General features: G+C 38.2%; 1 protein-coding gene across 1 annotated transcript in view; it reads left to right on the forward strand.

The window, feature by feature from the left end:
* The window catches only part of ATP2A3 (ATPase sarcoplasmic/endoplasmic reticulum Ca2+ transporting 3), a 78,914-nt gene that overhangs the window by 45,545 nt on the left and 15,534 nt on the right, over nucleotides 1-17,835 (forward strand). The window contains exons 6-12 of the mRNA XM_053454942.1: nucleotides 506-586; nucleotides 2,004-2,089; nucleotides 2,529-2,993; nucleotides 12,834-12,922; nucleotides 14,083-14,185; nucleotides 15,314-15,445; nucleotides 16,797-16,922. Coding sequence (XP_053310917.1) covers nucleotides 506-586; nucleotides 2,004-2,089; nucleotides 2,529-2,993; nucleotides 12,834-12,922; nucleotides 14,083-14,185; nucleotides 15,314-15,445; nucleotides 16,797-16,922 — 1,082 coding nt within the window. The remainder of the gene's footprint in view (nucleotides 1-505; nucleotides 587-2,003; nucleotides 2,090-2,528; nucleotides 2,994-12,833; nucleotides 12,923-14,082; nucleotides 14,186-15,313; nucleotides 15,446-16,796; nucleotides 16,923-17,835) is intronic.

The raw sequence follows: 17,835 nt of genomic DNA on the forward strand, positions 1-17,835 counted from the left end.
TATAAGTTATTGTGGGTTTGGTAAAAATATCTCACAACATTGCATTCTTGTGTTGTGAGTCTTTAGACAGAAATATATTTTTTCCTTTAAACAGATCTGTTACTTTTCACAAATCTTACATATTGCATATACTGAATAAACCTATGCAATGATGTTTACTTATTAAAATAATGTAGTGTACACCATAGAGAAAGACATTCCTTTCTTTTCTCAGAATCTTCATGATGATTGGTCCCCATTACCTTATTTCCATCATTTTGTTAACTTGCTGATCGCCATTTATTAGTTCAGGAAGCCTTTCTAAGCTTAAATATGAAAAATGTATAAGGAAGATACAGGAGATTAATTAGGTAAAGCTGGCTCTGCCACAGGCAGCCACCAATCTCTGCTGCCGTGAGGTGAACTTTTAAGCCCCCAAAAATATGCCGATTGACAAACTAAAAACACAAGCTTACACCCAACTAAAGCAATGTTTGTGTAATATGTATCTTCATTTTTTTGATAGTTGGTGACAAGGTACCCGCTGATATCAGAATAATTGAAATCCGATCTACAACACTACGGGTGGATCAGTCCATTCTGACAGGTAAGCACCATTCCAAGGTCAAAGGACTATTTTAACCCCTTCATGACCCCCACTTAGTGACCAGAGCTTTTTTGCTATTTTTACCACATCTTTGTCCAACCAAGATTCCCTTTTCCATGTTTAGTGTACCCACACAAATTATATATTGTTTTTATAAGGACAGATATGGCTTCATTTTCCCATCTTAATTTTTTAAAGAAATGTTTACATTTTTTTTAATATTTTTTTTTCTAACTTTTAGACTTTTTTGAGTCTTTGATGGAACTGGATGCTAAACCTTATGATGTCATTGTGATATCACTGGAGTCTTTAGATTTTTTTTTTATTTCTTTTAAATAGGGAGAAGCACTATTTCTCTCTCTATTCACTTTGATCCCCAGTGCTGCTGATCACAGTAAGCAGGGCTTCAAGCAGGGACCATATTTTATAGGACTAATAGCACATGCTTGGTTGCAAAGGGGTTAAATAATATTTACTAAAAGTCTGTGTGGAAGTTTTTTGGATCACTTCTTTGGAACAGATATTAATGAAAAAACTTTCCTTGGACACCTCCACGCAGTAGACATGGACTCACTTGTTTGACTAAGGACTGTGAGGGAGGCTAAGGGAGGACATAGTGATTACTAACATGTAAGCTTGGGCTAAGTAAACTTTTGGACTCCATCCTTTGAATTTTTCTCTGAACTTTTGGCAAATGGTTATTTGTCACCTGCATTGCTCATGTTGAACCCTGGAAGCTACGGTTATTGGGTTGTGCAATTGAAGCAGTGCATGCATACATTAAGACATAGGACAGAAACGAGATTTGACAATGTTTTAAAGTATAAACAAAAGTGCTTGTTGTAAATCAAGTAGGCACGTCTGATTTAGGTACTGGATGTGCCCCTTGCATTAGTGAGCTGTTTTCTATTAGATCCATCAGGCATTTTGACAGTGACATTTATGCTTCCCCATCTCAACGTCATGTAGGAGAAGTCAATCCAAAGTACTGAAAACCATAGTAGGGTAAAACGTATACCTGTTAAGACAAAAAGCACTTTTTGGAAACCCTAATAATCATCAGCATGTGATTGAAGGTTACAACATGAAAACATAAAAGGACAGCAGAAGCGTAGCATTGGAGGGACTGGCACAATCAAACACTCACCAGGATCTGATGCGAACACTTGCAAAAACATGCAGGATGACACCGGGAGAACATGGAAAATGCATGCACCAGAGTAGTCTAATCTTATTGTTTGGACTATTTAGTTACAATGTGCAGCATTGTGATTAGAACTGTATCTGTTTTAGTTGTTTTTTCCCAGAATATTTTCTTTCCAAAGTCTAGAACCTGTTTCCTATACTTCATAACATACTTTTTGAACATGAGAAATTAGATAATGATTAATGAAATATTGGTGTATACATTCCACAGGGGAGTCTGTCTCTGTGATCAAACATACCGATCCTATTCCTGACCCAAGGGCTGTTAATCAAGACAAGAAGAATATGATTTTTTCTGTAAGTAAAAATCTAAATAACTCTCAGGTGAAATGCAGGTTTCACACTATTAAAACAAATACTATATGTGAAAAAGTCAAGTGGAATTACAGATGACCAATTACCCTTCAGTTACATTCTTAAAATGCATAGAAAAGTGAATTTGGAAGCGTCCATATGTAAAGGCAGAACACTGAGTATACATATTTTTGTATCAAGATAAAATTGTATATTTGTAAACGTTTTTATGTTATGAAGAAATAAGAAGACCATAATATTAAACACAATGATAAATATGTGTATGCATTGAAATGATTAAGCAGTAAGATGCAATTAAAACATTACTTCTGTTCATATAGATTGTATAACCTACTATAAAATATCAGTACAGGTTTGATAATTAGGAAACTAGAACCTAATATCGAAACTATTGAGATAATAATGACCATGTTATTTCTAGGGAACAAATATTGCTGCTGGTAAGGCCGTTGGAATCGTAATTGCAACTGGAGTTTATACAGAGATTGGAAAGATCAGGAATCAAATGGTTGCCACTGAGCCAGAAAAGACCCCATTGCAGCAGAAGCTTGATGAATTTAGCCAGCAACTCTCCAAAGTCATCTCCCTCATCTGCGTGGCTGTTTGGGTCATCAACATTGGTCACTTCAACGACCCAGTGCATGGAGGATCTTGGTTTCGCGGAGCTATTTATTATTTTAAAATAGCAGTGGCTTTGGCTGTAGCAGCTATTCCCGAGGGCCTCCCTGCAGTGATTACCACTTGCCTTGCTCTAGGCACACGACGCATGGCAAAAAAGAACGCAATTGTGAGGAGTCTCCCATCTGTGGAGACACTGGGCTGCACTTCAGTCATCTGTTCAGACAAGACTGGTACCCTGACCACCAATCAAATGTCTGTGTCCAGGGTAAGTCCGCGGTTTGTCTTACATTACATCATGCAGCAAATCGGTGCAATAGTAGATGTGGCTACATCATCTTGCAGAGGTTGTTTCTTTGTGAATAACAGTTAATGTATATCACCCTGAGTTCACAGATAAGTGACCTTCTATATTGTACACTGATTGAGTCCTAGACTTATCCATACGTTTTTCCATTGTTCGGCCTTTAAAGAGAGAGAAATGAGGAATTATTTGTAGGTGTTGATTATAAAAAGGGCTAGACTTTTTTGATCATTGGTTTTTAAATGTTTGAGTTAAGAAGGATGTGGCCATTAGCGCCTTTCTATGTCTCCATCTGTTGTACCTGGGCTGTTAGCTTATTCCCTAACATATCATATTCTGAATGTATGTATGGGTGTTATTTTTACATCTGAACTCTCTCACAGGTCTCTCATAGGCTTCAGTTCTTATCCACATGGGAATGGAAGCCTTTTAAGCAGCAGTATTTAATCCTGTCCGTTAAAACCAAAGTAATCCTCATTAAAACTCATGTAAATTACCTGAAAGCCAGTTCTGTAATTATCAAATAGTTTCCATGTTCAACTCTTAATTCCATTGAAGATTGCAGAATAGTACATTAAAAGAACATTGTGTGAAATATATATATATTTGGGGGTTAAAGTTTAGATTTAAATATGGTCTTCACTTGGGTTGTCCCCTCATGAATCTCAGTGAAGTCAGAGAGAACGAACTGCAACCTCCCTGCAAACTTGATGACACCCCGGTAAACTGAATAGTATGGAGCATCCCAGGGTGTCTGTTCTCCTAGCACTTCTTAGATGTGCTTCTATAGTACTGTATTCTGGAATTCAACCCCTTACTTTTATATACTAAAATGTGACATTTGCCTTGTTGTATTATTGTAGTTCCCTGTGTGCCTTTTCAGCATTAGACATTTCCTATGGTACAGTAGGCTTTATTGGACGTAATTGCTACGCAGGTACAATTAGGTCATTAAAACGCACTGAGACTTAAATAGCGAAGCTTATTTGTTCATGTAGGGGTCTGTGTGGGAGAGCATATGAACAATTACGCTTGTTGATTTGCTGTTATAATGTGTGCCTCTTTCACATAATGAAAAGGTAATTGTTTTGCTCAACCTCAGGGAAAGCCTGTGTATTTGCAATTCTTGGCTGGCAATTGAAGTTAGCAGATTAGCAAACTGCACAATGAAGAGGAGAGCTTGGTTACTGTTTAACAGTTGGGAGTTCCCTGGGTAAATAAGGGTGAAAGCTAATGGCAGGGATATGGATATTATTCATGGACTTCCAGACATGTAGAATTGTTAAATATTTACTTAATAACAGTAGCATGGGTTCATTGAACAATTGCATATCCTGTGTTAGTCCACAGCGTAAACAGGCTAGCTCCATCAGTGTTAAATGGATAAAGGTTGTATGTATGAGCTGCTTGATGATGAATGTGCTTGGGATATAATGAAATGTCTAGAAGGATCATGATTTATTTTAGTTAGCACTGTGTTGGGCAATGGTGAATAATGTTTTGCACTGCAGTTTGGCTTTATCAGCCTCATGAGAATTGTAGTTTAGAACAGCTAGAGTGCCAAAAGTTGGGCCCATGTATTTTAAAAACATTATTTAGTGGTTTGGATCCTGAGGTTCTTTTGTTTCTGTGAGAAATCCCCCCCCCTTGGAAGTATCTCAAATAAGTTATTTGTCTTTCAAACCCTTTTTCATACATCCCAACTTCCCAGAAACACATTCAGGGAACAACTAATTGTGGGTTTAGGGGGATCTTATCTCTTAGACCAGGGCTTGACAAATTTGTTGTGAATCTAGGCGCCAGCTAAAAAGTTAGGAGCCAGGATTTTTTTTTTTTTTTACTAACAGTTGGTTAGGAGTGATCTGATCATCATCAGCCCACTTACTAAAATCACAGCATTTGACCTGGAAGCACCCTGGACTTTCAGGTCAGTTCTGGTTTTTGTTGTTGTTGTTTTTTTTTTTTGTAATTATTATTATAATTTTTTTAACACTTTCAATGCTGATGTTCCATTGGAGCACATCATTGACTGATATTTAGTCCCCACAAGCTTGTGGGGACAAATGTTAACCCCTGCAATGCCACGAATGTGTTATACACAATTGTGGAATTGAAGGGGTTAACGCTGCACTGTTGCTCTCATGGAGCGATCAGGCAGCAGGGGGGTGTTGAGGCTGGCCTCCACACTCATGTGGAGACCAAAGAACCCTCTCCCCTGTCCCTGAAGCTGCCTCTGGCAGCTGGGATGCAATTGCTGGTCTATAGACCAGCCATTGCAGGGGGGGAGTCTCTTTGATGACTGCTGTAGGCTTCCATGCCTACAGGAGTCATCACAGGGCTTGTGGGGGGCTCGTTTTTGCTGTTGCTGGTCTGCCTGGGCTTCCAGGCAGACCACCAGCAGCAGAGCCCCGTACAAAACGGGAATTAACCCCTAAAATGCCGCGATGAAGGGGTTAACGCTGCACTTTCGCTCTCATGGAGCGATCAGGCATCAGGGGAGTGTTGTGTCAGGTCCCCACACTTGTGTGGGGACCCAATCAACACTCAACCCCCTTTCCTGCAGCTGCCTGTGGGAGTGATCTCAGGCTCGGGGGCGGGCTCTGAGTGGCTGTGTTGTCTGCCCAGACTCCTGGGCAGACAGCAGCAGCAGCAGCGCCCCCCACGATCACAGGCTGACAAACACCTAGTCGCCTTGGCGACCTGGCGCCTGGGATTTGTCGAGCCCTGTCTTAGACCCTTCACATAATAGGGGCCAAACACAGTTATCTTCTACACGAAGATGGCCCTTTACAAAGCATATTTTAAGATATCTTGACGGACATATGATGCATTATGTGTATTCAGGGCCTGTTCAATCTTCTTCAGAGAAGTTTGCAAAGTGAATTGAGGGAGTTGAAAACAGATATATGCTGCAAACCTGCAATCATTAGTAAATAAATCAGAGCTGACATGAAGATTGCTGGCCAGCAACACCTGTAAAGGAGCAGAGTGTGAGTAGAGTTGCTCTTGCAAATGGGGAGCCAGTGGTTGAGGCTCATTCACATATGGGGTTTTTTTTCAGGGCCGCTATCAGAAGTTTTGGGACCCCTTACAGAGCAAATGGTTGACCCTCCCTCCACACCACCAGGATTTACTCTTCTGCTTATGTTTTTTTTGGTGGCAAAGATGCAGAAGACAAGTCTTTCGGGGGCACTGACAAGCGGTTTGGGCGCAAAGATGGTCCAGACAAGGCACATACACATAACATACAGACCCACACTGATTTCAGATTTAATAGTATATTTATATTATATACATACAGTAACTACCAGACATTAACCCCTCCATTACCAGAAATCCATGTGGAGGGACTCAGCCAATCAAGAGAGGCTTCTCAACTCTCAGCCTATCTGGAGACCATAGTGAGGATTCCTCCAGCCCCCTCTAATTAGTGGTGCAGTGCAGAGCATTTTTCTTTTTCCTTTTTTCTGTAAACTAATGGAGGCTTTGTATCCCTAAAGGCCCCCCAGGACAGCCAGGCCCCTTACAACTGCAATGGTTGTACCCCCCTGATGCCGGCCCTAATTCTTTCTTTCTTTCCTTATGCAACACATTACAAATAGTTTGCTGTGGTGTCATTTAAATGACAGATTCCCTTTTGTTTGCTCCTTCTCGTTGCAGCTGTTATTTTTTTTTTTTAAGCGCCTCTGTAGTGTGTTGGGGAATCCCGTTTTATTTTGGTAACAAAATAAAACAGAGCAGCGGTTCTTCCGAGTGTGGTTTCTACATACTTGTTTTCCATAATCAACTGGAATTGTGAAAGCCCCGAGATATTAACACACAAACTGTGTCGCTCACAAAGAGACAGTTTACCGTTTTGGTGCCAGCAAATGCATGCCATGTATTTTCTGCTATTCATAATCTAAACATTTACATCCGGAGCAGAAGAGGAAGTCACCAGAGTTTAACAGATAAGAGAGAGAAAATACCAGGGGAATACCACAAGGTCAACTCATTTAGTACATTATGTTGCTGTATTTTGATCCATTGGTAATACATACATACGGTATTAAAAATAATAAATAAGAAGGAGTGTGAAAAATGGATTTCCTGCAGTTACTATATGCTGGTTACAAGCACACAACCATATGTATAGAGCCCTGACAATATCAGTTTATATCTGCAATACTACACTATACAGTAGGGCTGCAACTAACGATTATTTTCATAATCAATTAGTTGGCCGATTATTTTTTCGATTTGGATAAAAAAATAAATGTAAATGTTTTATTTATTAAAAAAAATTAATAAACGAACAGGATGTTAAAAACAAACAGCAGAATTAAAAAAAACTTTGAGAAAAATGCATTTCTTGTTTTTATTTCCCAACTTGCCCCTCCAGTTATGCACATTTGAGCCCAGGCTTGCCACACTGCCTCCCAGATATTCCACATACCCCCAGATATGCCACATACCCCCATTTATGCCACTCCGGTATCCCCACATATGCCTTATATACCCTGTTATGATACTCTGCCCCCCAAATATGCCGCTCTGCCCCCTGAATATTCCTTATACCCCTTGTATGCCATTGTGCCCCCCTGATATGCCTTATAACCCCCTATGTGCCACTCTGCCCCCCCAAATATACCTTATAACCCCAGATATGCCACTCTGCCCCCTGATATGCATTTTACCCCCTATATACCACTGTGCCCTTGATATGTCCCCCCAGACTTACCCCCAGTGCTCCAGACTCCTTGGTGTCTAGTAGGGGCAGCCGGTGAGCGTCTGCGCGGTGTGCGTAAACAACCTCTGCTTCTGGCCGACACTTTCGCTGGAGCTTCTATGACTGAGCACCGAAAGGTCATGTGACACCGGTTCTCAATCATAGAAGCCCCAGTGGAAGTGCTGGCAGTAGCGGAGAATGTCTGCACGCATCGTACAGATGCCCACCGGCTCCGAGAGAGAATGATCTGGGTCCCCTGCAGTGCTGCGGTGGATCCTCCTCTCTGGCAGCCGGTGAATGTTGCGCAATGCGCGCAGACCACCTCCGCTGTTCTGACCAATACTCCGCAGGGGCTTATATGGTGAAGCACCGGAAAGGTCACGTTGCGCTGCTGCTCCATCATAGAAGCCCCAGCGGAAGTGGAGGACAGTAGCATCACACAGACACCCCCCACCGGCTGTCAGAGAGGAGGATCTGGGTCCCCTGCAGCGCTGCGGGGGATCTGGATCTTAGTGTTATTATCCAACCTCTATTTGAGGTCGGATTATAAAACGAGGGGTATTTCTCAGATCGATTCTACTAATCGATAATGTAATTCGTTGGCAACTATTATGCTGCCTGGTAATCATTATCTATTAACACGTAAGCTTATGGGTCTAAAGAAACTTGCAGCCATCCACATGACACATTACTAAGTATTCTCATAAAATTAGATTGTAAGAAAGGCTTTAATTCACAAACAGCCAAACATCAATAAGAGTACAGTGTGTTCCTTGCTGGATCTTCAAACACAGTAATGCAAATTTCCCATTCAGGGCACAGACCTCAGGGTTAAAGTGATACATCCTAGGACAGTGCAACCCCAAAAATACTGCCTTCATCGTTTGAGCCCAGAAACAAAAATTGTGAAAACCTTGTCTGCCTGTTACCTGGTTGTTGCCAGCCTTTGTCTAATCCATCACTTTCCTACAACCCCCTTTTGAAAATCTTGGGATTCGTATTCAGTTCCGCATTGGATCGAAACCATGGCATGCTTCCGCATAGTAAACTGTACCACGGCCTCTATCACTATCTATATATTTATGCACATTATCTTGACTCAAAGCCGGGCGTAATAATATAACATAAGCATGTCTGAATTGGAAACTCCTTTAGCAACCCATATGAGAAGCTGGTTTCGCTGCCAAGAGAGTTCCCTTCTTGGTTTTGAACTTGAGGTTAGTTTATTCGCCCTTATAAGGTAAACATTGAAGGAAGTTTATGCAGAGACCTTTCTATGGAGAAAGAGGCCAACGTCCCACAGAAAAGAGACATTTTGACCACAAGAGTAAAGATTTTTTAAAAATTTAAAATAAGCTTTTTTTCTATTTATTCTTAGCTGTATTTTTAGCTGGTCACTTTTGCTGATGTCGAATGTGTTAGTTATATGCTGAAATACATACCAGAATAAGATATTGATTACTGGGCAAAGTCTGGATTTCTCCTTCATTTATGAAACTTCAGAAGCTTGGAAAAGAAACATGGTTTAGGTTTCCATGGTTAAATTAAAGCATTTGATGTAGACTGTATGACTCATTGTTATATGTAACATGCACAATCTATATACCAATTACAATATTCCCACCCGACAATTACTTTTACAAAAATACACGATTGTCTTTTTTTTTTTTTTTTTTTTATGTGACTCACGCATACCACTCAGGTTACCAAGAACAGTCTTTGTACCCATTTTTATGTCCCTGGACAAACGGATAAAGTGTGATGAAATATATGTTTAACAATAAAACCACACATTCTGAGTTTACCCTCTGCAGACGACCAGTAGAAATCATTAATTCTGGCCCAAGTACTGTGTTTCCAAACAATTTGAAACAATGTATGTGCACACACAGGTTAGACTTCAACATGGAGAACGGAAACCATACGTAGAAATGTTTTTTTTTTTCTACAGGCAGACCTAGTTAAAAATGCCAGTGTGTTTCATTCTATATAAGTGAGGATTTAAATAATGTTCTCAACACTAGATGTGTTTTACATATTGGTATCTTATGTACCTCTGCCCCCTAATGTCCCTCCTTGCTGTTAGTTCCTTTAGTATGAATATCAGAGATACGGCCATAAAAGTCTCGATTTGCACAGAAACAATAGAAATTTGGTTTATCAATTTAGTCAATAAATTATACATTCAGTTCAATCCATTATATTTCTTCAACGTACCTTACTCAGTTCCAAATGAACATATATTTGTGGGGTAGTTTGACCCTTTGTAAGTACTGGTGATGCTACTAGGTTTCTCTTGGGATGCTGACTGAGATGGTCTAAAATATTGTGTGAGCTCCTTATTGGTTTCCACTGGTGGAATAGTGGGTAGTGAACAGCACAACGTGGCTACAGCGTGAATCTACATGTCAGTCTCCTGAATTAAAACATTGTGCAGCCAATGGGAATACATCCAAAATACTAATAATTATATATATATATATATATATATATATATATATATATATATATATATATATATTTATGTTTGACAATGTTAATGATGTGCTATACTGATCTCATTTATTTTGTACCATTAAATTCATCTTTTCTTAGGCCTTGCTGGATATGCTTTTGGCGTTAGCCCAAAACAGCATGGCCCCCTAGCGCCTTTCCCACACTGTTATTTTGCTGTTGTGCAAATTGTCATCGCTAATTTCATGGGCTATGTTTATAAATGGTCTCTAACATAAGCCAGGTTTTACCAACACCGACATGTAGTCTATACAGAAGGCAATCGAAAGGGATATGTTCTGGATCATGATCAAATGAGAAGCTTGGAAGAAAAAAAAACCTGGAGATAGTGACAGTGTTAGATGGGTTCCTTCTGCCTGCAGATGTTTATATGTCATTGTACAACAATCTTCTGCAACTGTCAGTAGTAACATTTCCTTAATACATCTTCTGCTGCACATCCTACTTTACCGAAGCTTCTCACTGCTTCCTCCCCTAAAAAGTCTACTTGGAAAAACTGATTTATTTTTTTTTAAATAATAGTTGCCAGATTCTCTTTTTTTCTGTTTTCAGAAAACTTTCGCAGTTGGAGTAAAGTATGGATCTGCTTGCCAGAAATATATTTTAATAGCTGTTATTGAGTGTTTATACATTTTTATTATCCCTGTTCATAAACCTTTAGTAGCTATGTGACATTGCCAGCAGACTCAAGATCAGAGTAACTACCCATGCTGCAGGACTATTTATCTTTGTTAGAACCATAGTTTTGATCTCGTTTCTCTCTGCTGTTGTCCACATGGAGATGTACTATAAGTGGACATGCACACAAACCATGAACACCCAAAAAAAGTTTAAAAACCTGGGGGTCGTAGCTAAGTATGTGGTTTAAGGTCTCTCTCGCATCTGTTCCCTTTCCTTTATAAGCCAGTTCTTTATGGGTACTCACTTTTAATTTAGTATGCAAAGGCATGGGAAAAACACACACACTCCCTTAGTCCACGATTTTCACTTTGTTACAAATTTGGCCCATACCTACAGCCATCCCTTCTGTGTATTAGCAATTGAAGTCTCCGTTCAAACACCCACCTTTGGCTTCCTTATTTCATTGCTAACCTGTGATTACAGTATTATATTTAATTGTTCTTAATTCAGGATTACTGTTAATCCAGAATAAAGGTCAGCTGTTATTAAACTACCTGCTTTAGCGGCTATTAATTTACTTGCCACATATTGCCTTCAGTTTCTCAACAGCTACTATTGTAGTTACGTCATGCAGATGTCTTTTATACATTTATTTCTAATTCTTTTTGTAAATCAAGTCAATATATATATCGGCAGCTATTTCTGTAGCTGTAATGGTTGCATTATTTACATGGTATAATATACTATGCCAGTGAGTTTACTCCAGCCGAAGCCGCAGTGTGGTTTGTAGTTAGGGAAACTACAAATCACTCCTATATTAATAACTCTAAAGCCAATAGTAGCTGTACGTTACACAGTGCCTGTAAAGGCAACGACTATTTATTTAATGTTCCACACTTAAGGTTAGCTTGTGTTGCGATAGTGATCACTACCTCTCCTTGTGTTTCCTTTTCTTTTTGTATGAACTTAGGATATTATGCAAGGCTTGTTTTCTGTTTGAGTCAGGATATTTCAAACACTTATGTTTACTTTTGTATTGTCATTTTGGAATAGCTTCGGTTGAGAAACGTACCCTTTTATTGTCTGAGTTGGGTGCCTTGCTCACAGGGGTCACGGTGTCCCATAACTGGTCATTTTTCTGACCCAGGTGGGTCATTTTTGAGGTGGAAAACACATGAAAAGAGGTCCAAGCAGAATTTGGATGGGCAATGAACAGTTCCCCCTAGGCATCAAAACATTAATTTCACTCTCTTGTATGTGAAGGTACTAAGCTTCATGAGTTGCCTTATTTAATTTTTTTTACCTGTAAAAATCACCTTTTTACAAACATTCGCAGTTTATAACATATCTTTGCCTACCACTGTGCCATATGACAATTGTGTTCCTAGCAAAAATAAATGAATAATACAATGTTTTACATGACAACATGTTTTCAGGAAGGTTTTGAAGGTGAATTATGTGTGCAGTAATATGCACCTTTAGGCATATGTCGGTATAAAAGCCTGAGGTTTCTCGGTTACAATTAAACTTTTGTGATGTGCTGCGTATATACAGTGTAATTTGATTGCTTACCAAATATCTTTATTATTTGCAACTTTAAAACTGCAACCCTATTCCATTTAGGGGTATCCCACATTCGTTTTAAGTTATTCACTTTTATGGAGAGGCAAATTACAGGCTAGAAATCACATCAGCTGCAGGGTATGAAACATATTCTGTGTAAGGACTCACAAGGTCTGTGGTGCCAAAGTTAAACAACCCTTGAATTGTGATGTTATTGAGATTAATTTAAAAAAAAATCCATTTGAGCGATCCAAAGGTAATCAAGTAGAACAAAAGGCAGAATGTTTCAGCCATCCAGTGCCAGCCTTTTTATGAGTTGTATTACCTTGTTTGGACATTTTCACATTGTAGCAACTAAAAGCACTTCTAGTTCTTAACCATGTCCTTTTTGTTAATAGATGTTTGTAGTTGAAAAGATTGAAGGAACAAATTGCAGTCTTCACGAGTTCAGCATTACTGGATCCACCTACGCCCCAGAAGGTCAAGTGTAAGTATCCAGAGTCCCAGGCAAGCACTTTCTGCTGTCATTTGCCTACACATTTGCTGTTATCACGAAGAACATCAGAAATGAGTTCATTTAATCTGGAGTGGTACTTTATTTAATGGATGCGCTCTTTTGCAGCCTTTAAAATTGTATCGATTTTAGCCAGTCTTGGTTGGTTACTCTATAATAGTAGGAGGACACCTGTTTTCTCTAAAGCCGTCCATTATAAGGAATATAATGGAGTCAAGACAGAATGGATGGATGGATGCAAGAAGTTCAACGTTAATACTATTTGTAGATACATCATTTGAAAAAATATACATTTTTGTTAAAAAAAAAAAATGTATAGTCAATGCAAATATTTGTTCTTTAAATGTGCCAATGCGGGGACTGGAAAAAAGTACAAAATTCTGTACTTTGCAGAATTGTCAGCATTGTCAAACTCATAAGGGTAGATTTTGTGTCATGTGACAAGTATTCCCGCAAAATTTATGAATGAGGCAAACGTTTACATGAAATAAATATTTGTGAAGAAGGTTTGAGTACTTGTCAGTACTGGTAATTGTGGTTGTAATGCTGTGTATATATATATATATATATATATATATATATATATGTTATGTTATATTCGTGAACCAGCATAACTAATTACCGTATGTAGACCATGTAATACAACTTCCTATCATGCTTTGCAGTATAAATTGGCTCTTCTAAAGTAGCTTGTTTTTGTTGCCTAAAACATTTTGATTAAAACTTTTGTTATTACGGATCTAAAAATCTATGATTTTTTTTATTTGTCAGTGTATAAGCATAACATGCTTAATTTTAACATGTTAAATATTGAGTACACAAATTACCGTGCTCTTCAAAATATATATATATATATATATATATATTCATATTCTTTCTAGAAACCTATTACACCATTTTGCAAGCAATATTGTGATATATTTACAGTGCAAATTCTTGTGATATACTTTGAGTTATCTTTGTTAAAATAGGACACATAATAAGATTAAACATTTGTACTTGGCCCTGATAGTACTTCTTTGGGCATATTTCTGAATACTTGCTAATGTTGCCGATAATGATACAGTTAACCATTCTTCGACCCTTGGTTAGAACGGTATAAAGTAAATATTCACATTTTTATGTCGTTGTAGTTTGAAAAATGACCAGACTGTTGTGCCTGGACAGTATGACGGATTGGTGGAGCTGGCCACTATCTGTGCTTTGTGTAATGACTCCTCCTTGGATTTTAATGAGGTAAGCATTTTCTGTATTCTGTAGAACTTTCTGCCAACGATGTTAATATACGTTACTAGTGCTACATGTAAACAAATACCTAAACCATCATGTCTTCTAAAGTTAGTATTAATTATCTAGTAATAAGTTCAGAGCTCTTTGAATGCTGTTTAGCCTTATTCTTTCATTTAAACGATTCACTGCTTTTAAAAGGAGTAATGGACAAGTGTTTCATATTTTTAAATGTATGGTAGTGTCATACAAACTTTTTAAAAACTTTTTTTTCTGTTTTAAAAGGAATTGGTTACTGTCTACTTGTGTCCATTAGCAGATGAAATCTTAAGCAAATATGTTCATACTAGCCATGTGATGGTAATTGAAAATCAAAGTGTTAGCTGCTGGTATAGATGGCTATAAGTTACATCAGTCAGCACACTTGGGTAATACTTTGGGTCCCATGGTCATTGATTAAGCAACACTAGACACAAAGCATGTTAGGAGCTACTTTTTACATCTTCTGTCTACCAAGATGGCGGAATTAAGATTTTCATGAAACCAGTATGCTGTAAATGTTCATTTATGGGATCGGATTGAGTGCTGCATTATAATAAAACGTAGGGCTTGTGAGGATTCCCCTTACAAGCAGAACGTTTTTTGAGGTTCTCTGGAAACACCCAGCTCTGTTGGGGAACCTCTTGGCAAATATAATCTACACTGCTGTGTAAAATCTGCAAATATCTGCCTTTACTAGTCGGTGCATGTATGTTATGTAAAGTATTAGATTTCACTGGTTCTTTTTAAATACTTCACTGTACAGTACTTGTGTTGCTATATTCCTATGGGAATCAAATAGGGCTATCGTTTAGTTAAAGCAGTTGATTGTCAACAACCCCACTGGATGGTTTCAGAAGAGAAAAATTAAGCTAAGAGAAGTTTGAAGTTTTGGTCCCGACATAGCATCAAGTCTCTTGTAGGAACAAAAGCATAATTTTCCCTTAAATATAGAACATAACCTACATTAATTGTGTCCCTCTGCTCTAGAAATACACATATGTTTGGTAATTTGATAATGACTACTTTATTACTTTGTGAACATATCAATTGTCCTTTTAAAATTTCTAATTATAAAATGATTTGCCTAATTATCAGTCCAAAGGAGTTTATGAAAAAGTTGGAGAGGCTACAGAGACGGCTTTGACCTGTCTGGTTGAAAAAATGAATGTTTTTAATACAGACCTGAAAAACCTTTCAAAAGTTGAACGAGCAAACGCCTGCAATACTGTAAGTAATGTAAATGAAGTCATCAGTTGGTGTATATGGGTTTATAAAGTCATATGAGTGAGATTTTGACCTCTTATTCGTCTTGACCTCTTGACCTCTAAGTCTAAGGCCAGATTAAAGCGCTTTGGACCTTACACAAGAAGGGCGACTTCTCGGAATTTCCTGCCTTTAGCTACCTGTTTTTCCCTCTGCTTTCCTGCTTGTCTCTTGCTGTCTTTTTTTCATTCTGTTCTCTTCTTTTCGCTTTTCTTTCCTTCTGTTTTATTCTTTTTATGTTCTATCACTTTTTTGCAACTCACTTGCTACCATATTTTTCTGGGGGGTTTTTTCTGCTTTTTGCCTCTCCTGGTCTTTTTTCCTTCAGGTCTATTTCTTCCTCCTTTTTTCCTTCTTCTATTCTTTTTTTCCAATCTCTTTTTTGCACTCACTTGCTGGTATCTTTTCCTCACTTTTGTCTATCTTCCATATGTCATACATATAGAGTGTAATGAGTATATGCCCTGTGGTTTTTTAGTTCACTTATACTTAAGATTTTGTTTCAATAGAAATAAAACGTAAGTAATTGCTCGCTTAAAGTAAAATCAGAATGTTTGTTTATCTTTCTTTTTGGCTTGACTCTCGTTTCTGCATAAAAACAGAGATTCTGGCCCTACCCCAGTTGGTTGTAACACTGTGATTCTGACACAATTCTCCAACAGCTACAGTGTTTGGGATATGAGACTGATAGGTGACAAATGACAGCCACAGTCCATTACAAAGAATGTTTACGTTGGATGTAAACATATATTTTACAATCTAAGATAACATGTATTTTAATTGTGGATATATTTTCAGTATTTGGTTGCAATTAAACTCCAGAAATAACATATTTCCTGTAAAGTGTGTGTGTGTGTGAAAGTAAAGTAGTTAGATGTGATTTTCTGTTCCATAATATTACTAGAAAACAAAGATCACATATTAACCCCTTAAGGACAATGGGCAGTCCCTAAACCCATTGAAAACAATGCATTTTGAGCCCGTACATGTACGGGCTTTGTCATTAAGGGGTTAACAAGTCTCTTTTACATGAACATTTAATATGGCATCTCTTGTTGTACTGTATTCCTAGATATTGATTCAATCTGAAGGAGAGATCTCTGAGGTCCTGAAGGCTTATGTGACTGTATATGTTTTTTGTGTTGACCAAATAATAGATATCACTACTGACTTTGCCTGCTCTTATAGTTAAATAGACCAATATAGCTAAATCCAGTTTGCTTATTTCTAACCTCAGTCTTACAGGGTTACAGGCCCCTTACTGCTGTCTCGTAACAAAATGAATCACAACTAATACCCTATTAAATTCTTATAGATGATAAAGAAACTCATGAAGAAAGAATGTACACTGGAATTCTCTCGAGATCGAAAATCCATGTCTGTCTACTGCACTCCTGTCAATCCCAACACGATGACGTCTGGCAGCAAAATGTTTGTCAAGGTAATCGCAATCTGGTTGTTATGTTGTGAACCTTTCTGAGCAGTGAATTCATCATAAGCTGTAAAAAAGGAAATATTTTTTATTTCACTTTCTGACACATTCTTATAGCATTAGTATGCACCATGGCCAGGCTGACCATCTGGCATACTGGGCAAATGCCCAGTGGGCCACTGTCCGTCATTGATCAGTGTGATCTTCCACTCCAGCGGTAGATCAGGTGCTGCAGATATCCTTAGCTGGATTCTACGTGTGCATACAAACATAATTTGTGGCCTGTCATATTCAACTGCTTGCCGTACTTACGTCATGAGGTGGCCGGTGGCCTTAAAGTGCCAGGGCGGCCCTAATTATCCCAAATCCAGTCCTGGTATGCACCTTCAGCTGGCATGAAGCAGGCAAAGAGCACATAGTGCAGAAAATACATTGGGGTTACTTATAAGAATCAACCACTTCAAATGTGGTCTTATCACCATAGCAACCACTGAAAGCTTCTTATTGACCGGATCATTCTGGTTTCTGTGGTGTTAAAAGACCACTTTTCACACCAGAATCACCTTTTATGCATACCCTCATTGGCTTTTTCCAGACCTCATTTGGTTTTCTCTTCTAAAGAAGAAGAAGCCAAAGTCATTTTCAAAAAGCCCTTTTGGAGTATAATTGAATTACCTATTTTTTTGAGGCCAACCTTAAATGCTTTAAAGGCCTCCCATCGTAGTTGGTCACATTCCAGTTTATCATAAAGATCACATAATTTACCTGTAAATAGTTAATCTTTAAAAACGATGCAATGAAAATTTTAGCTGTGTTTTTAAAGTAAAAAAACTATTTCAAATCAAACAAATGTTGGGAATGAATGTATTTCTCCATAATAGACAGACCCTTTTTTGTCTACAAGTATGAATATTAACAAACT

The sequence above is a fragment of the Spea bombifrons genome, chromosome 2, assembly GCF_027358695.1.
Source record: "Spea bombifrons isolate aSpeBom1 chromosome 2, aSpeBom1.2.pri, whole genome shotgun sequence".
Lineage (NCBI taxonomy): Eukaryota > Metazoa > Chordata > Amphibia > Anura > Pelobatidae > Spea > Spea bombifrons.